The sequence below is a fragment of the Scyliorhinus canicula genome, chromosome 1, assembly GCF_902713615.1.
Source record: "Scyliorhinus canicula chromosome 1, sScyCan1.1, whole genome shotgun sequence".
NCBI classification, from domain to species: domain Eukaryota; kingdom Metazoa; phylum Chordata; class Chondrichthyes; order Carcharhiniformes; family Scyliorhinidae; genus Scyliorhinus; species Scyliorhinus canicula.
The window spans coordinates 76,982,623-77,009,461 of record NC_052146.1 but is presented as its reverse complement, the minus strand read 5'-3'; the positions used below and the strand labels follow the sequence as shown (position 1 = coordinate 77,009,461).

General features: G+C 46.6%; 1 protein-coding gene across 2 annotated transcripts in view; it reads right to left on the bottom strand.

Annotated features, from left to right (window-relative positions):
* Nucleotides 1-2,420: 2,420 nt before the first annotated feature.
* Nucleotides 2,421-26,839, bottom strand: part of LOC119964186 (protein PML-like) — a 66,392-nt gene continuing 41,973 nt past the window's right edge. The window contains exons 9-10 of one of the 2 annotated variants that reach the window (XM_038793477.1): nt 11,643-11,856; nt 2,421-4,298 (exon numbers count right to left, since the gene is read on the bottom strand). In XM_038793477.1, coding sequence (XP_038649405.1) covers nt 3,466-4,298; nt 11,643-11,856 — 1,047 coding nt within the window. In that variant the 3' untranslated portion in view covers nt 2,421-3,465. The remainder of the gene's footprint in view (nt 4,299-11,642; nt 11,857-26,839) is intronic. The other variant, XM_038793480.1, reaches the window with a different exon arrangement.

Genomic DNA, 26,839 nt, shown 5'->3' with positions numbered 1-26,839 from the left:
TCAGTGCAATGAAATGGGCTGGTTTAGCTCACCAGGGGCTGGTTTAGCTCACCAGGCTAAATCGCTGGCTTTTAAAGCAGACCAAGCAGGCCAGCAGCACGGTTCGATTCCCGGACAGGCGCCGGAATGTGGCGACTAGGGGCTTTTCACAGTAACTTCATTGAAGCCTACTCGTGACAATAAGCGATTTTCATTTAATTTCATTCCAAATGCACGTGCTGAAGGTAAATGTTTTACAGGAGCTGAACTGGAAGATTTGAAGGGCAATATTCTAGCTGAGTGTATACCTTTGGAAACGCAGAATAAATGAAGTCTTTGATGAATCAAGCTGTGTGAGGTTGAAATAAACAAATTTGAGAGGCAACACAAAAGTACATGGAGAAAAGAATGACCCACAATTCCACAGTTGGCAACTCAAAGCAGGAGTTTTAAAAAATCAACCAGATATACAAGCGCAACCACAGGCATCTAGCCAAGATGCTCTGGACGATCAGGGAGAATTCACGGACAGGCGCCGGAATGTGGCGACTAGGGGCTTTTCACAGTAACTTCATTGAAGCCTACTCGTGACAATAAGCGATTTTCATTTAATTTCATTCCAAATGCACGTGCTGAAGGTAAATGTTTTACAGGAGCTGAACTGGAAGATTTGAAGGGCAATATTCTAGCTGAGTGTATACCTTTGGAAACGCAGAATAAATGAAGTCTTTGATGAATCAAGCTGTGTGATGTTGAAATAAACAAATTTGAGAGGCAACACAAAAGTACATGGAGAAAAGAATGACCCACAATTCCACAGTTGGCAACTCAAAGCAGGAGTTTAAAAAAATCAACCAGATATACAAGCGCAACCACAGGCATCTAGCCAAGATGCTCTGGACGATCAGGGAGAAGGAATCTCACCAGCTGTACTGAGTACAGAACTACCATCAATCCCAGAGGTCCACGTGTCCTCAACAACTGCAAAGGAACAACAGGAGTCATCAAGGCAACAAGGGCCAGGGGAACAATGTTCAACAGACAAAGAATATGACCCAGAAGCACAGTCAATGCATACGTGACTATGGGTTCAATTTAATGGAAATGTTTCTAAGTGTCATTTGAAGCGGGTTTTGCTGGCACTTTCCCATAGGCTCTGTCGGTGAGTGCCCCACTGCTGTCTAACCACAATGAAGTCACTTTTCTGGACCCTGGGGAGTTTCTCCCCAGTCAAGTCCACACTTTGAATTATTGTCACCACTGGGGAGCTGAGCTCGCTGACCTGACTGACTCCTCAGAGAGCGGGGTGCCATTTTGAAAGGCTCAATTCCTAGAAGGGTGTGTGGGTCCCCAACCCATGGGCAATGTCACATCCAACACATATGGGCATTATTCCCCCTCCCCTCCCCCAGTGATGACACCCATCTATGGGGTTCCATCCATGCCTTCCCACGCCTCCTTTCAGGACCCCTCCCTTCCAGGACCCCATCAACCTTCCAGAGGACCATTTATACCCACCCTGCAAACCCCCCCCCCCCGTCCTTCATATCATATGGGGCTGGTTTAGCACAGGGCTAAATAGCTAGCTTCTAAAGCAGACCAAGGCAGGCCAGCAGCGAGGGTTCAATTCCTGTATCAGCCTCTCTGAACAGGCGCCGGAATGTGACGACTAGGGGCTTTTCACAGTAACTTCATTGACTTCATTGAAGCCTACTTGTGACAATAAGTGATTTTCATTTTTCCATTTCATTCATATCCCCTTTCATGAGCATAGCTCCTCCAGGCCCTGAACTTTGACAGTGCCAACCTAGCAATGCTCCAGTTGGCTTTGCAGTGCCACCCAGGGTGGCAGTACCAAGGTGCCCGTGTTCCAGGGGCCACCCTTCCCTGCCCCTGACCACCCAGGGGATTCCAAGCCCAATTTTTCACAACCCCAAAACATGTGCGCATGGTTCGCTGGCCCTGCCCACACCTCTGACGCTCATCTGCTACCCCCTGAAAGAACCCATTCATTCTCGCCCGAGTCATATGCACCCTGTGCACCACCTTAAACTGTATCAGGCTCATCCTTGCACAAGAGGAGGTCCCGTTTAACCTTCGCAGTGCCTCACTCCATACTCCCCAATTGATCTCCATTCCCAACTTCGCTTTCCATTTCTCCTTGATCTTCACCACCCACTCGCCTCCCTACTCCCCAGCCACTTATATATATCCCCAATTCTTCCCTCCCCTCCGGAAGCTGCAGTCGCTCCAGCAGGGTGTTTCCCGGCAATCTAGGGAACCCCTTCCAGACCTTTCATGCAAAGTTCCTAACCTGTAGATACCTGAACTCACTACCCGTCAGCAGCTCTACCTTCTCCCTTAGCTTCTCCAGACTGGTGAACCTTTCCTCCAAATACAAATCCCTCACCTTTACCAGCCTCACTTCCGTCCACCTCCTGTATACACTATCCATCCCTCCTGGCTCAAACCCATGATTCTCGCACAGCGGCGTTAGCACCGACATCCCTTCCACCCTAAAATGCCTCCTCAGCCGATTCCATATCTTCACTGTGGACTGGACCACCAGGCTCCCCGAATACCTACTGAGAGCAATTGGCAATGCTGCCGTAAATAGCACCCACCCTAAATTAGCCCGCTGTGCCAGCTCATTCACCGGGAATACCTCGCTTTTTCCTATATTCAGCTTGTATCCCGAGAACCCTCCAAACCTCCCCAACAGGCCCATAATCATTCCCATACTCTCCAACGGATCCAAAACATACAGCACGAGGTCATTGGCATAGAGCGACAAGGGGTAACAGGATCTTGCATGGACATGTGTCTTTTGTTCAGTATAGGAAAAAGGGGGCGTTTGTATTTTTAGTTCAATATGAAAGGAGGGGGATGTTCAGGATTTGAAATGTAACCTGTCTGATTGACACCTCAGGCTTTCCATGGTCATGTGACCATGCTATAGGCCTGACATCCCAAGATCAAATCAATAAAAGCCTCTCAAAGAAACGCACACTAATGAAGATGGCGGTCCTTAAACTTGCAACACAGTTCATGTGGTACAGGTGCACCCTCACTACTGTGGGTGGGAGGGAGTTCCAGGATTTTGACCCAAAGCCTAATGGATGTAATCCAGTACTCTGGTAGCAAAGAGGTACACCCCAAGGTTGTGACCTACACTGTAGAACATAGCTGAGCAGACAATCTATTGACAGGAGCTTAAAAGAGCTTAAGGGGCTGGTTTAGCACAGTTGGCTAAATAGCTGGCTTGTAAAGCAGACCAAGGACAACAGCGCGGACTAAATTCCCATACTAGCCTCCCTGAACAGGCGCTGGAATGTGGCGACTAGGAGCTTTTCATAGTAACTTCATTTGAAGCCTACTTGTGACAATAAGCAATTTTCATTCATTCATTCATTCCTACATTCCTTAATTGGATAATCAAGTGGCTCTATGACCTCCCACAGGACTTACACTTGCCACAACTGCTGGTTAACCATTATTTAATTCATTCTCCACCTTTAGGGTATGACTCACATGCCTATGACACCTACGCAGCGTCTTTTTCGAGCTCAGAATCTCTAAGTAGGACCGAATGCTCTCAATGGCCACCTGGGGGTTTGTGAGTCCCAGATTGTCCAAAGTACTGAACAGATCTCGGAGGCCGGACTGTGAATCATTATGGTGAGCCAACTGCAGGATAGTCAGGCTGACTTCCTTAAAAGCAAGTTGATCAGCAACGAGGCGGGATATCATATGCTGATCAAACAACGGCTGCAGGGTTACTCTGCACTCCAGCTGAGAAAAAGAAAACCAACTCCTCTGGATGTGCCCAGGAGTGGGACTTAGAACCCAGTACAGTTCCTGCAAGGCTCTTACATCGCTCAGAGTTCCATCAAGAAATACTTCCCCAACACAGACTGTGACTAAATGTTTCAGCTTATAGTTCTTGACCATTGATCTAGGAACAATATTCCTGGATAGCCATAGTGTATCGAGGAATCCACTTATACATCTGACAAACTGATCTTTCATGAAGAGGTCGCCCCATGCCTTGTAGAGAATTTGACAGTCACGGATCCAGATATTGTGGCCTGCTAACAGAGGCCGGTCCAGCGACTGCAGGAACTGCAAGAAAGCTGCCATGGCCTCCTGGAGGCTGCAGGTTGGCTGAGGTTCTCCTCTCAGGTACAGGATTCCATCCATCACCTGGATTCCAGTAATGGCTGCTGCTGCTTCCATCATGGGAATGCTGGGCATGATGTATTTATTGAAGATCTTCTCACCACTCACTGCCGACAGCTGCACAATATCATTTCTTTCTTCTGAAAGTCAAATAATTATATATTGTGTGTTAGCGCAGCCATTAACTAACGGCAAGAATTTTAATTCACAGAAGCCTTTGTATCGAACCCCATGCTGTACCTGCCCTGAGAGCATTTGAAGGGGAAATGTAGAGGAAACTTCTTTCTGTATCAAACCCGGTCCTGTACCTGGCCAGGGATTGTTTGATGAGGAAAGTGTAGAGGGAGCTTTATTCTGTACCTAACCCCATGCTGTGCCTGTCCTGGGATGTTTGATGGGGAGAGTGTAGATGGCATGCGCTGAAAAAATGGCCATGGAGTGTGGGGAGAAAAGAGTGCAGGAAATTGGAATCTATAGAGTTTGTGGGAGAGGTTTGCCGCCCAATGAGAAAATTGTGGGTCATCCTAGATTGAACAAGCAGTTTTACAATACAGGCAGTGATAAGGTGGTGAGGTGGATGCCTTCACCATGCACATGGATGCTGTGTGTTCGGATGATGCTGTCTTTGGGCAGCATGTGGCTGAAAAATGGGAGGGGGGGCAAGGATAGACTCCTGGGGCCACAAAGGTCGGAGGAGTGGCAAAAGAAACCATTGCAGGAGGTGGTCTCAATGGTTAAATAATGGAACCAGGAAAGTGCCGTCTCACCCAGCTGGAAAGACTTGGAGTTTGGGGAAGGGCAGTGTACAACACTTTATCAGTGTCCAGTCAGGGAAGATGTCATGTTTTGACTTGGGTTGTTCAATATTACCTACATCTACAGAAGCCAATAACACATTCTTAAATACACACATTTATCATTTGAGTTGGGGGTTACAATCCACCCCAAATCTGATCTCTTTTGAACCACAACCAAACTAGACAAACCAACAAAAGATCACATACCCCCAAATTAAACAAGACCCCATAAATTGAAAACTGGATCCAGTCGAATGCCCCAGACTCAATTCTGGAGACGACGGGAGGAATTTTAACCCCCATACTCAGGTGGGCCTGAGTTGGGTGGAAAGTTAAAATGTTAATACTTTAAAATCTAGATCCAAGCCTGCCCACTTCTGGTTTTAGCAAAGGCATGGACAAGTAACCAATAAGCACCTGAAAAGAAATCAGTTATCGGGAGGGAGACATTTTTTGCACTATGTTTGTAGATTCATGTACATTGTTTATTTTGTTGTTGTTGTTGTAATGCCAAAAATACCTCAATAAGGCAGGGCCGGATCGGTTTCCGGTGGAATATTATAAAAAATTCAAGGATTACCTGGCACCCCTGATGGTGGGGATGTTTGAAGAGGCGATAGGGAAGAGGGTGTTGCTACAAACCTTGGGGCAGGCATCGATTTCACTGTTGCTAAAAAAAGATAAGGATCCAACGGAGTGTGGGTCGTCTAGGCCCATATCACTTCTGAATGTGGATGCAAAAGTATTGGAGGAGGTACTTCGGGTAGGCTGGAGGAGTGCCTCCCGAAGGTGATAGGTGAGGATCAGACTGGGTTCGTGAGAGGGAGGCAGCTTTTTTTCGAACATTAGGAGGGTTTTGAACGTCGTTATGGCACCTGCGGAAGGGAAGGAAACAGAGGTGGTTGTGGCATTGGACGCCGAGAAGGCGTTTGACCGGGTAGAATGGGGGTACTTGATGGCAGTTCTGGAGTGGTTTGGGATTGGATCAAGATTTGTGAACTGGGTAAAGCTACTATGTAAGGAGCCGAGGGCGAATGTCCGCTGTCATAATATACACCAGTATATCATGGTGCAGACACACATACTGATTGACACACAGCAAGACCAATCAACGTGCACAACACCGCAGCCAATCACCAGTTAGAGCACACTCACTATAAAGACAGAGGGCATCAGTCTTTCCGCTCATTCTATATGCAGCATCTCCGAAGGACAGAGCTTACAGCCTACAGCACAGATCCTCACCATGTGCTGAGTGAATAGACTGGTTAGGATAGGCATAGGTCTTTAGTTTAATCTAACATTGTGTTAACCCACAGTGAAAGTATGTTCAACAGTTTCTAGCTTAATAAAATAGTGTTGTACTATTTTAAGTGTTGGTAGCCTGTATGTGTTCCACGGATCCAGAGCACCCAACACATCATCCGCATAAACAACATCAGCTCAAGATACTTTTCTCTCTACTGTGGGACAAGGCAGGGATGTCCTATGTCCCCCCTGCTGTTTGCACTTGCGATTGAGCCGTTGGCCATCGCATTAAGAAGTTTGGAAGCATGGAAAGGAATAGTGTGCGGCGGGGGATGGAGCATAGGGTGTCCTTATATGCCGCATAAGCTGCTGTATGTGTCGGAACCGAGTGTGTCAATAGGGGGAATATTGGAGCCACTGCGAGTATTTGGGTCTTTCTCAGGGTACAAGATAAACCTGGACAAGAGTGAGTACTTTGTGGTGTCTCGGCAGGGGTGGGGGAGGGGGAGTTGCCATTCCGTAGGGCAGGGACTCGCTTTCGGTATCTGGGGGTGCAGGTTGCCCAGGAGTGGGGGAGGCTTCGCAGGTACAATATCACTAGTTTTGTGGGGAGAGTGAAATCCGATCTGGCAAGGTGGGATGGTCACCCTCTGTCACTGGCAGGGCGGGTGCATGTGATGAATAAAATTAATGTGTTGTCTCGATTCTTTGTTTATTTTTCAATGCCTACTGATTTTCCTGCCAAAGGCTCATTTCAGGGAGATTGAGGGAAGGATTACCTTGTGCATGTGAGGAGGGAAGGTGGCCAGAGTTAGAAAGGTGCTGCTACAGAGGGGAAGGAGGGAGGGGGTTTGGGTCTCCCGAACCTGATGTACTACTACTGGGTGGCGAATGTGGAGAAGATGCAGAGCTGGGTCAGAGGGGTTGATTCCCAGTAGGTCAGAATTGAGGAGAGTTTGTGCAGGGGGTCGGGACTGAAAGCACTAGCAATGGCCCCGCTCCCGATACCTCCGGGGAAATACTCAGGGAGTCCGGTAATAATAGCTTCATTGAAAATCTGGAGGCAGTTTCGCCAACACTTCAGATTGGGGGCCGGGTCAAGGGAACAGATTTGAGCCAGGGAGGTAGGATGGAATTTTCTGGAAATGGGAAGAGAAGGGGATTAAGATGCTAAAAGATTTGTTTCTTAGGGGTCGGTTTGCAGGATTGAAGGAGCTGGAAGCGAAGTATGGGCTCCACATTGCTGGAGGAGGTGCTGACGACAAGGGGACTGGAGAAGGCAGTAGTGTCAGCGGTGTACGGAGCTATTTTGGAAGAGGATAATGCACCACTGGAAGGGATCAAATCAAAGTGGGAGGAAGAGTTGGGAGAGGTTATAGAGGAGGGGGTCTGGTATGAGGTGCTCTGGAGAGTAGGGGTAACTTCCAAGGTGGTGCACGTGAAACTAGACTCGGGTCTCCGGGAGGCCATATTCGGGGTGTCATGCCAGCCAGGATTGGAAACAGGTGAGGAGGCAGATTTCGTAGCCTTCGCATCATTGATCACCTGAAGACGAATCCTGCTGGGATAGAGAGCAGCTTCTCCAACCTGTGCCCTGGCGTGGCTGGGGGATCTGTTGGAATTCTTGACTCTTGAGAAGGTTAAGTTTGACCTGAGGGGAAGGATGGAGGGGTTCTACAAGTTATGGGCATTATTCATTATGCACCTTCAAGAACTGGATAACATTGAACATTAGTTGGGGGGGAGGGGAGCTGTGTGTATTAAGGGTGTCTATGGGTGATCCCCAATTCCTTTTTGTCAATTGTTTATGTGAACATGCAGGCTGATGTTTAGGGTTTGGTGGGAGGATGGGATCGTTGTTATTGTTATGGGGAAATATTGTTATGACATATTTGTTGCTGATTATTGTTTATTGTTGGTGGGTGTAAATTTGGGAGAAAATGTGAAAAAGGAGAATAAAAATATTTTTTAAAAACCTCAATAAAATGTTTATTAAAATAAAAGAAATCAGTCGTTGAAATCCGGGCCCAGACTAATTCATCATTCTGCTGACTAAAGATCTGGCTAACTTACCTCCCATTAACCAGACTAATTGGCAGTAAACTAGAGTTCAGACTAATTCATAATTCTACTAACTGAAACCCCACCTACACAATGGTTAGCACTGCTGCCTCACAGCACCAGGGACCCAGTTTCAATTCCGTCCTTGGGTGGTGGTGTGTGTGGAGTTTGTACTTTCTCCCCATGTCTGCGTGGGTTTCCTCCGGGTGCTCCAGTTTCCTCCCAGTTTAAGGATGTGCAGATTAGGTGGATTAGCCATGTTAAATTGCTGCTTAGTGTCAAAAGGTTGGGTGGGGTTACAGGGATAGGGTGGGGGATTGGACCTTGGTCCGGTGGGCTTTTGAAGGATCAGTGCAGACTTGATCAGCCAAATGGCATCCTTCAGCACTCTAAGGATTCTAGTGAATTATTCTACAACCACAGCCCAGACTAACTACAACTATCATTAACTGAGTCACCAATTAATAGTTCCAGTAACCCAAGACAGACGAACAATATGTTATGAGACCCACAGGGAAGACCCAGTTGTGAGCCTTGTGGAGTATGTGCTCCCCCACTAATGGGCCTCTGCCCATAGTTAGCTCTGGGCATTAAAAGAAGGCCCAGGTAGGAGCTAAGCTGCAGGGTAGTATGGGCTGGGACTGTTACATGTATATACTTTACTTTGGCAATGTGGTGAATGTAACTCCGTAATTCACACTATTGTATATACATGAGACCATGCATTTGTAAGCGCAGTTGTGTTGCCCGACCACTAGGGGGAGTAGCGCTGGGAATGCTTAGTAGTTTGTACAGGGCTCCACCCTTGGCTCTGCCCACGACTCCTCCCCCTGGACTGCTGTATAAATACCAATGCTCAGAGCCAGTCGTTCAGTTCATCGAGAGTTCAACGCGGAACAGGCTGGCTCTGTTGTAAGTAGATTAAAACCACTGTTCATATCTTAAAGCACGTGTCTAGTGAATTGATGGTTCCATCAGGCAATAAACCTTTAATTTTAACTCTCCTTTCCGGGCTCCTCTGTGACTACTAAACAATACATCCCAGGCTGCATGCGGTGCAGTGGCTAGCACTGGGACTACGGCGCTGAGGACCCGGGTTCGAATCCCAGCCCTGGGTCACTGTTGGTGTGGAGTTTGCACATTCTCCCCGTGTCTGTGTGGGTTTCACCCCCACAACCCAAAAGATGTGCAGGTTAGGTGAATTGGCCGTGCTAACATTGTCCCTTAATTGGAAAAAAAGTAATTGGGTACACTAAAATTTAAAAAATACAATACTTCCCAGTAACCAGCGCTGAGATACACTACAGCACTTGTACATTAGTTTGTGTTCTAGTTAATAATCCATGAGCCAGAGCCCAGATTAACTGCACCTCCCAGTAACTGCAGCCACACTAATTAATTAATTATTCCACAAGCATCAGATAACTCAACTTCCCAGAAAACAAATCAAATTAACTGCACTTCCTAGTAACTAGAGCACTTCCTAATTACAAATTTCACTAATCAGAATCCAACTGAACCACCAAGTAGCTTACACCCAGAATACCTGCACCACTCACTAACTAGAATATTGACTAATTACACCCCTCATTAACCAGAATGCAGACTAACCCGAGCACAGACTAATTATGCCATGAACCAGAACCCACAATAATTAATAATCCCACTAACCGGAGCACACACTAATGGATAATTTCACTAAACAGGACTCAGATCTGTTCTTGTTCCCAGAGTCTGCCAGTCACCAGAACCCGAACATGCACCTCCTGCTAACCAGAGTTCAGACTAAATTCACCACAGAACATATTGACCTTGGAAGGAGTGCAGAGTGAGAGTTGGACTCAATTAAATTATGAGGTCTGATTACACAAACTAGGACTGTATTCTTTGGAATTTAGACTGATAAGGGGTGATTTGATTGAGGTTTAAGGTATTAATGGAAGGGGGTAACTAGAAAGAAACCTTTTCTGCTGATTGAGGAGTCAAGGGCACACAGGGCATGATTCAGCCAAGTGTCATTTTGGGCGGGTTTGGCGAGCTGTTTCTTGCCAGATGTTTGGGTGAGATCCAGACCTGGATTCACCCATGTGTCATTTCTTTGGGTGTTGGGAAGTTTCTCCTTGGTCCAGCCCACATTTCGAATTGTCAGCAGTGAGGAGCTGAAACTGCCAGCCACACCAGCACCATAGAAATCAGGATGACATTTTGAAAGGGTGCCCCTATCTCTAAGTGATCTTGAGGGTCCCCCCACACCCCCCACCCACAATGTCACCTCCCACACACATGAGTATTAACCTCCACCTGCACCCCTCTAGTGAGGACAACCCACTATGGGGTCACTGAGGGGCCTCCTCCCTTACAGGCTGTTCACCCTCCCTTTTGCCCCGCTTTTCAGGACCCCCTCTTACCTCCCCAACCTTCATGAGGCTCCTAAATACTGCCTTCGCCACCCCCACCCTTCATACCCCCCTCACCCTCCCTTTTATTTTTTTTATTTTTTATTTTTATAAATTTAGATTACCCAATTATTTTTTCCAATTAAGGGGCAATTTAGCGTGGCCAATCCACCTACTCTGCACATTTTTGGGTTGTGGGGGCGAAACCCACGCAGACACGGGGAGAATGTGCAAACTCCACACGGACAGCGACCCAGAGCCGGGATCGAACCTGGGACCTCAGCGCCGTGAGGCGGTTGAGCTAACCACTAGGCCACCGTGCTGCCCTCACCCTCCCTTTTATGGTGAGGATGACGTCAAGTATGTTTTTCCTGTGGGCAGCACGGTGGTGCAGTGGTTAGCACTGCTGCTTCACGTGCCCAGTGAGGGCGTGATCCCAATCGTGCCGGGTACCACCTAGCGGATGACCCGCGATCAGCTCAGTGCAAAGCCCGATTTGGGCCTCGGCCGTGATTCACCGCCACACCCAGCCAGGCACAACCCGATGGCTGAATCATGCCCATGATCTCCAAATTAGTCGGACCTTTCATGAGTCAAATTAGGAAGTAATTCTAAACAAAGGCCAATGGAAGTTTGGAACATTTGCTGCAAATGGAAAATGATGCTTGATCAATTGTTAATTTTAAAACTGGGATTGATAATTTTTTTAATACCAAAGGTATAAGGGACATAGTGTTAAGGGGGTTATATGTATCTAGATCACGTACATCTCATTGAACTGCAAAACAGGCTTGAGGGGCTAAATGGCCTATTCCTGTACTTAACATCAGTCATTCGCCTGAGCCTAGAGTAATGAATAATTCCATGAAGCAGAGCCCAGGCTAACTCTACCTCCCAGTCACTGGAAACAGGATTATTAACCAATCAAAGCACACATAATGAGGAAGGGAAGAGAAAACTGAAAATAATATAATAATCTGACCCATTCCTGTGGTCTGCAGTTGGAAAAATACAAGTGGATTTCCACCCAGTTCCTGACTGAGCTGTATTGTCGATGTCTTATCTTGATGATGATCTCCTCTGCTCCAGTTAGACATGTTTTTCCCCAAGCGATCAGGCAGTGGCACGATGTCCTCAGTACCTATAGCCAAGGACGATGACTCTTCCTGAACTTCAGTCAGGGGGGATAATATAAACTGAAAAAGATGTAAAGAATATTGACGCCACTAAATCCCACCTTATGCTTCTCTCTCTATCAGTTTTGCCGATGTAACATAGGGCCACAACAAAGCTGATTGATCGCCCCTCTCCACGTACATTCATATCCACCATCATTTTTGGACTTGGTGGGTGGTTTTACAGCCAGATGCCAATCATGCCACAAACAGCTCCAATATTGGCTGGCTTGTCTTCCCAAAGGCAAGGGGCCAGATTCTCCACAGCCCCGTGCTGAAATCGCGTTCGGCGTGGGGGCGGAGAATCCTCGTTTACGTGAGAATCGTAGCCGCATCGCTCCCGCGATTCTCTGGTCCCCGGAAAATTTCTCACGCGCGGATTACCCGATGCGACTGGGCAGCCATTGACAGAGGCCCCATGATTCTGCAGGCAAAACTGGCTGAGTTCTCGACGGCATGGTTCTAACCATGTATTGACCGTCGGGAACTTTGGGTGGCGGCTGCGGACTCAATCCACGACTGCCCTGGTGGAGGGATCAAGTACCTGGGGGGGGAGGGACTTCTAGTGGCGGCTATGAAGGAGTAAGTCGCACATTTGGTGGCTCCCGCTCGGGTCGGACATTTGGACCTTTTCTCCTGATTTTTTAACGGTCTTGAATTGTAGAATGGATGTTAGTGGAAATTCTCTACTGAATTCCAACTGCGGTGCATGTAGAAAAGGATTGGAAGTGTTTGTAAGGGCAGAAATTAGAAGACAGAGAAGACTTGGGCTGTAGTTGCACCAGGGGACAGCATGGTGGAGGGGCGAACCTCTGGCTTGTCGACCCAGCAGTCTATGGAGCAGCTGATGCAAGTCATTCAGGAGGGCTTTGCGGGACTGCTTGGATCCGATAAAACCGCGACTGAGCGGTTGGAGCTCAGGTTAGATGCCCAGGATCAGGGGATCCAGAAGGTGGAGAAGGCGCTGGCAGAGCAGGAGGAACATCAAACTGCGGTGGAGCTGGAGGTGGGGATGCTGAGGGACCAGCAGAAGAAGCTCCTGGAGAAGGTGGAGGACCTAGACAATAGGTCCCGCTGGCAGAAGCTAAGAATTGTCGGGCTCCCGGAGGGGTCCGAAGGAATGGACGCTAGGGCATACGTCACAGGCATGTTTGAGAAGCTGCTGGGGGCTGGGGCATTCTCCCTGCCCTTGGAGGTGGATGGGGCTCACAGAGCACCTGCGAAGAAGCCGAGAATGGGAGACCCCCCTGAGGGCTATGGTGGTGAGATTCCACAGGTTCTCGGATAAGGAGCGTATTCTGCAGTGGGCCAAGCCGACACGGAGCTGTTAGTGGGACAATAGCATCCTGCGGGTTTACCAAGACCTGAGTGTGGAGGTGGTCAGAATGAGGGCACGCTTCAATCAGATCAGAGCGATCCTTTTCAAGAAAAAGGTGAAATTTGGACTGTTGTACCCACCCCGTCTCTGGGTCACGCATGAGGATCGGCACTTTTACTTTATGTTGCCTGAGGACGCATTGGACTTTGCAAGAAAGAAAGGGCTGGCGAAGGACTGGGAACTTTTGAATTTGGCTGCAACGTTCGTGTTTCTAGTTTCTCTGTTTTTGTAAAATGTTTCTCGTTTTGCTTGCAACCAGCAGTAGAGCTGAGTGAGTTTAGGTTTTCATTTGCACTGTTGGGGGATGGAGGTGTGTTAGTTTTGACCTTGGTGTTTTTCGGTTGGGCAATTGTGTGGGGATTGTTTAATGTTGGAGTATGTTTGTATGAGCGGGGGCGGGGAACAATAGGTGGGAGACTATCTGGCACCAGGGATGGAGGCCACCAAGCTAGCTGGGTGAACTAGCTCTTGGAAGTGCAGTGGGGGGTGTGTATGTGTTTGATTTAGGAAAGGGATTGGGTTACAGGGTGTTGTTGCTGGGGGGGTGGTGAATGTTCTGCTGGCGAGGGAGGGTCTTGGGCTGAGGGACAGAGAGGAGGTCGGGGGCAGGGGCTGCCTGGGGATGGACCGGTGGAGGTGCGGATCACGTGCTGGTGGCAGGCCTAAAAAGAGGGGATGACTGATCGGCGAGGAGGGGGGGGGGGGGGTGCGCGCGCAGGCAATGAGTCCCTCAACTAGGCTGATCACCTGGAGTGTTTGAGGGTTAAATGGGCCGGTGTTCGCACATCATAGAGGATTGAAGGCGGACATGGTAATGTTGCAGGAGACGCACCTTAAGATAACGGATCAGGTTGGACTGAGGAAAGGCTGGGTCAGTCAGGTGTTTAATTTGGGACTAGATTCAAGGACTAGAGGGGTCGTGATCCTGATCAATAAGTGGGTGGTGTTTGAGGCGGGTAGAATAGTCTCGGGCGTGGGAGGTCGGTATATCATGATCAGTGGAAAACTGGAGGGGGTGCAGGTGGTATTAGTGAATGTATATGCGCCAAAATGGGATGATGTGGAGTTTATAAAGAGGATGCTGGGGAAGATATCGGACCTGGACTCACACAGGTTGGTCATGGGAGGGGACTTCAATACAGTTATGGACTCGGGCTTAGACGGGTCAAGCTCAAAAATGGGCAGGGTGCACTGAGAGGGTTCATGGAGCTGATGGGGGTGGGGGGGGGATCCATGGAGTGGAGGTTCGGGTGGCCGGGGGCGAAGGAGTTCTCCTTCTACTCACACGTGCATAAAGTGTACTCCCGGATTGATTTCTTTATTTTGAGCAGGGTCTTTCTGGCTGGGTTTGTGGACACTGGGTACTCAGCGATCACAATCTCAGACCATGCTCCGCACTGGGTTGACCTGCAGGTTAGTAAAGACAGTAATCAGCGCCCGCACTGGAGGCTAGATGTGGGACTTTTGGCGGATGAAAGGGGTGTGCGAGCGGCTGAGGAAATGCATTCAGAACTACCCGCAGGTCAGTGACACGGGGGAAACTTCGGCAGCGGTGTTTTGGGAAGCACTGAAGGCGGTGGTCAGGGGGGAGCTGATCTCGATACGGGCCCACAGGGAGAAGGTAGACAGGGCAGAGATGGACAGACTGGTAAAGGAGATACTACAGATCAATAGGAAGTATGCGGAGACCCCAGAGGCAGGGCTCCTGAGGGAACGGCGAAGGCTGCAGGCGGAGTTTAGCTTGCTGACCACAGGGAGGGCGGTGGAGCAGCTGAGAAAGGCGAGGGGGGCGATCTATGAACATGGGGAGAAGGTCAGCAGAATACTTGCACAGTGGCTTAGGAAGAGGGAGGCAGCTAGGGACATAGGGAAAGTAAAGGACGGTGAGGGGAACCTGTTTGGTAATTCGGTAGGGGTGAATAAGGCGTTTAGAGATTTTACAGCAGGCTGTACAAGTCGGAACTTCCTACGGGGCCGGAGGGGATGAAGCACTTCTTGGAGGGGCTGAATTTCCCGACAGTGGACGGAGAGCGGGTAGAAGGGCTGGGGGCCCCAATTGGCCTGGAAGAGATAGTAGAGGGCTTGAAAACCATGCAGGCGGGTAAGGCCCCATGTCCGGATGGGTACCCAGTGGAGTTTTATAAAACGTTCTCGGGGATATTGGGGCCGGTGTTGAGGCTGTTCAATGAGGCAAGGGAAAGAGGGGTGCTGCCCTGACGATGTCACGGGCAATGATTTCGCTGATTCTTAAGCGGGACAAGAACCCAGAGCTGTGTGGGTTCTACAGGCCGATCTCCCTGCTGAATGTGGATGCCAAGTTGCTGGCTAAAATCTTGTCCTCCAGGATTGAGGACTGTATTGCGGACGTTATTGGGGAGGACCAGATAGGGTTTGTTAAGGGTAGGCAGTTGGTGACCAATGTAAGAAGGCTGTTAAATGTGATCATGTTGCCTCCGGAAGGTAGGGAGGTAGAGGTAGTGATCGCAATGGATGCAGAAAAGGCTTTTGATCGGGTAGAATGGGATTATCTGTGGGAAGTACTGGAACGTTTCGGATCGGGTGGGGCTTTATCGACTGTGTCAAGGGCTGGAGAGGACTGGTCCCTTGCGGGGGGGGGGGGGGGGGGGGGGGGGGGGGGGGGGGGGGGGCGCACAGGGTTTTGCTCATATGCGGATTATCTGTTTCTGTACGTTTCGGACCCAGTAGAGAGGATGGAGGAAATCATGAAGATTTTCGGGGAATTTGGCCGGTTTCGGGTATAAGCTAAACATGGATAAGAGTGAGATGTTTGTGGTTCAGGCGAGTGGACAGGAGGGGCGACTGGGGGGAGCTGTTACTTGGGCATCCATGTGGTGCGGGAATGGGATCGGCTGCATAAATTGAATCTTGCCCAGCTAGTGGACCAAATGAAGGACGATTTCTGGAGATGGGACGCACTCTGTTGTCACTAGCTGGAAGGGTACAAACGGTGAAAATGATGGTCCTCCCAAGGTTCCTATTTGTATTTCAATGTCTTCCCATTTTTATTCCGTGGTCCTTTTTTAAGCGGGTCAACAAGGTCATCACGTGCTTCGCCTGGGCAGGCAAGACCCCGCGGGTAAGGAAGGTAATGCTTCCGCGGAGCCGGGGAGAGGACGGGCTGGCACTGCAAAATTTTAGCAACTATTACTGGGCGGCGAATACAGCCATGATCAGGAAGTGGGTGGTGGGGGAGTGGTCGGCATGGGTGCGTATGGAGGCAGCTTCTTGTCAGAGCACCAGTCAGTGGGCGTTGATAACTGCGCCTCTGCCGCTCCTGCCAGCGCAGTACTCCACCAGCCCCATGGTGGTGGCGGCCCTGAGAGTTTGGGGCCAGTGGAGGCGGCATATGGGAGCAGTAGGATCATCGGTCTGGGCTCCAATTTGTGATAACCACCGGTTTGCCCCGGGGACTATGGATGGGGGATTCCAGGTATGGCAGGCGAGAGCGGGGCTTGAAAGGATGTGGGATGTGTACATAGAGGGGAGCTTTCCGAGTATGGGGGCGCTGGAGGAAAACTTTGGGCCGGCGAGGGGAAACAAATTCAGGTATCTGCAGGTGTGGTACTTCCTTCGTAAACAGGTGGCAACCTTCCCGCTCCTACCGCTGAGGGGGATTCAGGATAGGGTCATTTCCAGAGGGTGTGTAGGGGAGGGGAGCGTCTTGGACATCGATAAGGAGCTTATGGGGTGGGAGGAGACGCAGACCGAGGAGCTGAAGTGTAAGTGGGAGGAGGAGCTGGGAGGAGAGATAGAGGATGGTCTATGGGCGGACGCGTTGAGTAGAGTCAACACGTCTGCAACATGTGCCAGGCTCAGCCTGATAATTGTTCACCGGGTTTACATGACAGTGGCCTGGATGAGCAGATTCTTTGGGGTGGAGGACAGGTGCTCAAAATGTACGGGAGAACCGGCGAACCATGCCCACATATTTTGGACATGTCCAAAGCTTCGGGGATTTTGGCAGAGGTATGCGGACTTCATGTCCAAGGTTTTAAAAACAAGGGTGACACTGGGTCCAGAGGTGGCATTTTTGGGGTGTCGGAAGATCCGGGAATCCCGGAGGAGAAAGAGGCAGATGTTCTGGCCTTTGCTTCCCTGGTAGCCGGGAGACGGATACTGTTACGTGGAGGGACCCAAAGCCCCCGAAGTCGGAGACCTGGCTATCAGACATGGCTAGCTTTCTCTGCATGGAGAAAATTACGTTTGCCTCCGTCATCGCATTTGGCGTGGCCGCTTGAGGCCGCCGCTGTGCACATGCGCGGACTCGAAAGTGCCGGGGCCGTATCTGCAGCAGAAGCTGCGAGAAGCACTCTGGGGTCCTGCCAGGCCCTTCAAGGTAGCAGAATTGCTGCTAATAATTTTAAGGAATATCCAGAGTAAAACTCCAGCGTTTCCACACTTGCGTGGGGACATAACCCCATTTTTGGAGAATCAAGCCCAAGGTTTTCCCACATAACAAATCGTGGACTGGGACTGAAAGCCAGAACATTCTGGCTCAGAAACAAGTGCAACTGCCAGAGTGAGAAGACGATTAATGTAAGCCAACTCCATGACCAAGATATCATCAACTCCATAAACACAGATATCATCAACCCCATAAACCCAGATATCATCAACCCCATAAACCCAGATATCATCAACCCCATAAACCCAGATATCATCAACCCCATAAACCCAGATATCATCAACCCCCTAAACCCAGATATCATCAACCCCATAAACCCAGATATCATCAACCCCATAAACCCAGATATCATCAACCCCATAAACCCAGATGTCAAACCCCATAAACCCAGATATCAAACTCCATAAACCCAGATATCATACCCCATAAACCCAGATATCATACCCCATAAACCCAGATATCATCAGCCCCCTAAACCCAGATATCATCAACCCCATAAACCCAGATATCATCAAACCCCATAAACCCAGATATTATCAACCCCATAAACCCAGATATCATCAAACCCCGTAAACCCAGATATCAAACCACGTAAACCCAGATATCATCAACCCCATAAACCCAGATATCAACAAACCCCATAAACACAGATATCAAACCCCGTAAACCCAGATATCATCAACCCCATAAACCAAGATATCATCAACCCTATAAACCTAGGTATCAAACCCCATAAACCCAGATATCAAAACCCATGAACCCAGATATCAAACCCCATGAACTCAGATATCATCAAACCCCATGAACCTAGATATCATCAACCCCATAAACCCAGATATCATCAACCCCAAAAACGCAGATATCATCAACCCCATAAACACAGATATCATCAACCCCATAAACCCAGATATCAAACTCCATAGACCCAGATATCAAACCCCATAAACCCAGATATCATCAACCCCATAAACCCAGATATCATCAACCCCATAATCCCAGATATCATCAAACCCCATAAACACAGATATCAAACCCCGTAAACCCAGATATCATCAAACCCCATAAAACACAGATATCAAAACACGTAAACCCAGATATCATCAACCCCATAAACCAAGATATCATCAACCCCATAAACCTAGGTATCAAACCCCATAAACCGAGATATCAAACTCCATAAACCCAGATATCATCAACCCCATAAACCCAGATATCATCAACCACATAAACCCAGATATCAAACTCCATAAACCCAGATATCAAGCCCCGTAAACCCAGATATCAAACTCCATGAACCCAGATATCATCAAACCCCATAAACCCAGATATCATCAAGCCCATAAACCCAGATATCATCAACCACATAAACCCAGATATCAAACTCCATAAACCCAGATACCAAGCCCCGTAAACGCAGATATCAAACCCCATGAACCCAGATATCATCAAACCCCATAAACCTAGATATCATCAACCCCTTAAACCCAGATATCATCAAGCCCATAAACCCAGATATCATCAACCACATAAACCCAGATATCAAACTCCATAAACCCAGATATCAAACCCCATAAACTCAGATATCATCAAACCCCATAACCCTAGATATCATCAACCCCATAAACCCAGATATCATCAACCCCATGAACACAGATATCATCAACCCCATAAACAGAGATATCAAACTCCATAAACCCAGATATCAAGCCCCGTAAACCCAGATATCAAACTCAATGAACCCAGATATCATCAAACCCCATAAACCTAGATATCATCAACCCCTTAAACCCAGATATCAAACTCCATAAGCCCAGATATCAAACCCCATAAACCCAGATATCAAACCCCATAAACCTAGATATCATCAACCCCATAAACCCAGATATCAAACCCCATAAACCCAGATATCATCAACCCCATAAAACCAGATATCATCAACCCCATAAACCCAGATATCATCAACCCCATAAACCCAGATATCAACAACCCCATAAACCCAGATATCATCAACCCCATGAACACAGATATCATCAACCCCATAAACCCAGATATCATCAAACCCCATGAACCCAGATATCAAACTCCATAAACCCACATATCATCAACCCCATAAACCCAGATATCATCAACCCATAAATCCAGATATCATCAACCACATAAACCCAGACATCATCAACACCATGAACACAGATATCAAACCCCATAAACCCAGATATCATCAACACCATAAACCCAGATATCATCAACCCCATAAACCCAGATATCATCAATCCCATAAACCCAGATATCATCAATCCCATAAACCCAGATATCATCAACGCCATAAACCCAGATATCAAACCCCATAAACCCAGATATCAAACCCCATTACCCAGATATCAAACCCCATAAACACAGATATCATCAACCCCATGAACCCAGATATCAAACCCCATAAACCCAGATATCATCAACCCCATACACCCAGATATCAAACTCCATAAACCCAGATATCATCAACCCCATAAACCCAGACATCATCAACACCATGAACACAGATATCAAACCCCATAAACCCAGATATCATCAACACCATAAACCCAGATATCATCAACCCCATAAACCCAGATATCATCAATCCCATAAACCCAGATATCATCAATCCCATAAACCCAGATATCATCAACCCCATAAACCCAGATATCAAACCCCATAAACCCAGATATCAAACCCCATTACCCAGATATCAAACCCCACAAACCCAGATATCAAACCCCATAAACCTAGATATCAAACCCCGTAAACACAGATATCAAACCATGTAAACCCAGATATCATCAACCCCATAAACCCAGATATCATCAACCCCATTAACCGAGATATTATCAACCCGATAAACACAGATATCATCAACCCCATGAACACAGATATCATCAACCCCATAAACCCAGATATCATCAACCCCATAAACCCAGATATCATCAACCCCATGAACCCAGATATCATCAACCCCATAAACCCAGATATCATCAACCCCATAAACGCAGATATCAAACCCCATAAACCCAGATATCAAACCCCATAAACCCAGATATCATCAACCCCATAAACGCAGATATCAAACTCCATAAACCCAGATATCAAACCCCATGAACCCAGATATCATCAACCCCATAAACCCAGATATCAAACTCCATAAACCCAGATATCAAACCCCATGAACCCAGATATCATCAACCCCATAAACCCAGATATCATCAATCCCATGAACCCAGGTATCATCAACCCCATAAACCCAGATATCATCAACCCCATGAACCCAGATATCAAACCCCATAAACCCAGATATCAACCCCATTAACCCAGATATCAAACTCCATAAACCCAGATATCATCAACCCCATAAACCCAGATATCATCAACCCCATAAACCCAGATATCATCAATCCCATAAACCCAGATATCATCAACTCCATAAACCCAGATATCATCAACCCCATAAACCCAGATATCAAACCCCATAAACCCAGATATCATCAACCCCATAAACACAGATATCAAACCCCATAAACACAGATAACATCAACCCCATAAACCCAGACATCAAACCACATAAACCTAGATATCATCAACCCCTTAAACCCAGATATCAAACCCCATAAACCCAGATATCAAACCCCATAAACCGAGATATCATCAACCCCATGAACCCAGATATCAAACCCCATAAACCCTGATATCATCAACCCCATAAACCCAGATATCATCAACCCCATAAACCTAGATATCATCAACCCCATAAACCCAGATATCAAAGCCCATAAACCCAGCTATCATCAACCCCATAAACCCAGATATCAAACCCCATAAACCCAGATATCAAAGCCCATAAACCCAGATATCAAACTCCATATACCCAGATATTATCAACCACATAAACCCAGATATCATCAAACCCCATGAACCCAGATATCAAACTCCATAAACCCAGATATCAAACCCCATGAACCCAGATATCATCAACCCCATAAACCCAGATATCATCAATCCCATGAACCCAGATATCATCAACCCCATAAACCCAGATATCATCAACCCCATAAACCCAGATATCAAACCCCATATACCCAGATATCATCAACCCCATAAACCCAGATATCATCAACCCCATAAACCCAGATATCAAACCCCATAAACCCAGATATCAAACCCCATAAACCCAGATATCATCAACCCCATAAACCCAGATATCAAACTCCATAAACCCAGATATCAAACCCCATGAACCCAGATATCATCAACCCCATAAACCCAGATATCAAACTCCATAAACCCAGATATCAAACCCCATGAACCCAGATATCATCAACCCCATAAACCCAGATATCATCAATCCCATGAACCCAGGTATCATCAACCCCATAAACCCAGATATCATCAACCACATGAACCCAGATATCAAACCCCATAAACCCAGATATCAACCCCATTAACCCAGATATCAAACTCCATAAACCCAGATATCATCAACCCCATAAACCCAGATATCATCAATCCCATAAACCCAGATATCATCAATCCCATGAACCCAGGTATCATCAACCCCATAAACCCAGATATCATCAACCCCATAAACCCAGACATCAAACCACATAAACCTAGATATCAACAACCCCTTAAAACCAGATATCAAACTCCATAAGCCCAGATATCAAACCCCATAAACCCAGATATCAAACCCCATAAACCGAGATATCATCAACCCCATGAACCCAGATATCAAACCCCATAAACCCTGATATCATCAACCCCATAAACCCAGATATCATCAACCCCATAAACCTAGATATCATCAACCCCATAAACCCAGATATCAAAGCCCATAAACCCAGCTATCATCAACCCCATAAACCCAGATATCAAAGCCCATAAACCCAGCTATCATCAACCCCATAAACCCAGATATCAAACCCCATAAACCCAGATATCAAAGCCCATAAACCCAGATATCAAACTCCATATACCCAGATATTATCAACCACATAAACCCAGATATCATCAAACCCCATGAACCCAGATATCAAACTCCATAAACCCAGATATCAAACCCCATGAACCCAGATATCATCAACCCCATAAACCCAGATATCATCAATCCCATGAACCCAGATATCATCAACCCCATAAACCCAGATATCATCAACCCCATAAACCCAGATATCAAACCCCATAAACCCAGATATCATCAACCCCATAAACCCAGATATCAAACCCCATAAACCCAGATATCAAACCCCATGAACCCAGATATCATCAACCCCATAAACCCAGATATCAAACTCCATAAACCCAGATATCAAACCCCATGAACCCAGATATCAGCAACCCCATAAACCCAGATATCATCAATCCCATGAACCCAGATATCATCAACCCCATTAACCCAGATATCATCAACCCCATGAACCCAGATATCAAACCCCATAAACCCAGATATCAACCCCATTAACCCAGATATCATCAACCCCATAAACCCAGATATCAAACCCCATAAACCCAGATATCAAACCCCATAAACCCAGATATCAAACTCCATATACCCAGATATCATCAACCACATAAACCCAGATATCATCAAACCCCATGAACCCAGATATCAACTCCATAAACCCAGATATCAAACCCCATGAACCCAGATATCATCAACCCCATAAACCCAGATATCATCAATCCCATGAACCCAGATATCATCAACCCCATAAACCCAGATATCATCAACCCCATAAACCCAGATATCAAACTCCATAAACCCAGATATCATCAATCCCATAAACCCAGATATCATCAATCCCATAAACCCAGATATCATCAACCCCATAAACCCAGATATCATCAACCCCATAAACCGAGATATCATCAACCCCATAAACCCAGATATCAAACCCCATAAACCCAGATATCATCAACCCCATAAACACAGATATCAAACCCCATAAACACAGATAACATCAACCCCATAAACCCAGACATCAAACCCCATAAACCTAGATATCATCAACCCCTTAAACCCAGATATCAAACTCCATAAGCCCAGATATCAAACCCCATAAACCTAGATATCATCAACCCCATAAACCCAGATATCAAACCCCATAAACCCTGATATCATCAACCCCATACACCCAGATATCATCAACCCCATAAACCCAGATATCATCAACCCCATAAACCCAGATATCAACAACCCCATAAACCCAGATATCATCAACCCCATGAACACAGATATCATCAACCCCATAAACCCAGATATCAAACTCCATAAACCCAGATATCAAAGCCCATAAACCCAGCTATCATCAACCCCATAAACCCAGATATCAAACCCCATAAACCCAGATATCATCAATCCCATAAACCCAGATATCATCAACCCCATAAACCCAGATATCATCAACCCCATAAACCCAGATATCATCAACCCCATGAACCCAGATATCAAACCCCATAAACCCAGATATCATCAACCCCATAAACACAGATATCAAACCCCATAAACACAGATAACATCAACCCCATAAACCCAGACATCAAACCCCATAAACCTAGATATCATCAACCCCTTAAACCCAGATATCAAACTCTATAAGCCCAGATATCAAACCCCATAAACCTAGATATCATCAACCCCATAAACCCAGATATCAAACCCCATAAACCCTGATATCATCAACCCCATAAACCCAGATATCATCAACCCCATAAACCCAGATATCATCCACCCCATAAACCCAGATATCAACAACCCCATAAACCCAGATATCATCAACCCCATGAACACAGATATCATCAACCCCATAAACCCAGATATCAAACTCCATAAACCCAGATATCAAAGCCCATAAACCCAGCTATCATCAACCCCATAAACCCAGATATCAAACCCCATAAACCCAGATATCAAACCCCATAAACCCAGATATCAAACTCCATAAACACAGATATCAAACTCCATAAACCCAGATATCATCAACCACATAAACCCAGATGTCATCAACCCCATAAACCCAGATATCATCAATCCCATGAACCCAGATATCAACCCCATAAACCCAGATATCATCAACCCCATAAACCCAGATATCAAACCCCATAAACCCAGATATCATCAACCCCATAAACCCAGATATCAAACTCCATAAACCCAGATATCAAACCCCATGAACCCAGATATAATCAACCCCATAAACCCAGATATCAAACTCCATAAACCCAGATATCAAACCCCATGAACCCAGATATCAAACTCCATAAACCCACATATGATCAATCCCATAGACCCAGATATCAAACCCCATACACCCAGATATCAAACCCCATAAACCCAGATATAAAACCCCATAAACCCAGATATCAAACCCAATAAACCCACATATCAAACCCTCTAAACCCAGATATCATCAACCCCATAAACCCAGATGTCATCAACCCCATAAACCCAGATATCATCAATCCCATGAACCCAGATATCATCAACCCCATAAACCCAGATATCATCAACCCCATAAACCCAGATATCAAACCCCATAAACCCAGATATCATCAACCCCATAAACCCAGATATCAAACTCCATAAACCCAGATATCAAACCCCATGAACCCAGATATAATCAACCCCATAAACCCAGATATCAAACTCCATAAACCCAGATATCAAACCCCATGAACCCAGATATCAGCAACCCCATAAACCCAGATATCGTCAATCCCATGAACCCAGATATCATCAACCCCATAAACCCAGATATCATCAACCCCATGAACCCAGATATCAAACCCCATAAACCCAGATATCAACCCCATTAACCCAGATATCATCAACCCCATAAACCCAGATATCATCAACCCCATAAACCCAGATATCATCAATCCCATAAACCCAGATATCATCAATCCCATAAACCCAGATATCATCAACCCCATAAACCCAGATATCATCAACCCCATAAACCCAGATATCATCAACCCCATAAACCCAGATATCAAACCCCATAAACCCAGATATCATCAACCCCATAAACACAGATATCATCAACCCCATAAACACAGATATCAACCCCATTAACCCAGATATCAAACTCCATAAACCCAGATATCATCAACCCCATAAACCCAGATATCATCAACCCCATGAACCCAGATATCAAACCCCATAAACCCTGATATCATCAACCCCATAAACCCAGATATCATCAACCCCATAAACCTAGATATCATCAACCCCATAAACCCAGATATCAAAGCCCATAAACCCAGCTATCATCAACCCCATAAACCCAGATATCAAACCCCATAAACCCAGATATCAAAGCCCATAAACCCAGATATCAAACTCCATATACCCAGATATTATCAACCACATAAACCCAGATATCATCAAACCCCATGAACCCAGATATCAAACTCCATAAACCCAGATATCAAACCCCATGAACCCAGATATCATCAACCCCATAAACCCAGATATCATCAATCCCATGAACCCAGATATCATCAACCCCATAAACCCAGATATCATCAACCCCATAAACCCAGATATCAAACCCCATAAACCCAGATATCATCAACCCCATAAACCCAGATATCAAACCCCATAAACCCAGATATCAAACCCCATGAACCCAGATATCATCAACCCCATAAACCCAGATATCAAACTCCATAAACCCAGATATCAAACCCCATGAACCCAGATATCAGCAACCCCATAAACCCAGATATCATCAATCCCATGAACCCAGATATCATCAACCCCATTAACCCAGATATCATCAACCCCATGAACCCAGATATCAAACCCCATAAACCCAGATATCAACCCCATTAACCCAGATATCATCAACCCCATAAACCCAGATATCAAACCCCATAAACCCAGATATCAAACCCCATAAACCCAGATATCAAACTCCATATACCCAGATATCATCAACCACATAAACCCAGATATCATCAAACCCCATGAACCCAGATATCAACTCCATAAACCCAATATCAAACCCCATGAACCCAGATCATCAACCCCATAAACCCAGATATCATCAATCCCATGAACCCAGATATCATCAACCCACCATAAACCCAGATATCATCAACCCCATAAACCAGATATCAAACTCCATAAACCCAGATATCATCAATCCCATAACCCAGTATATCAATCC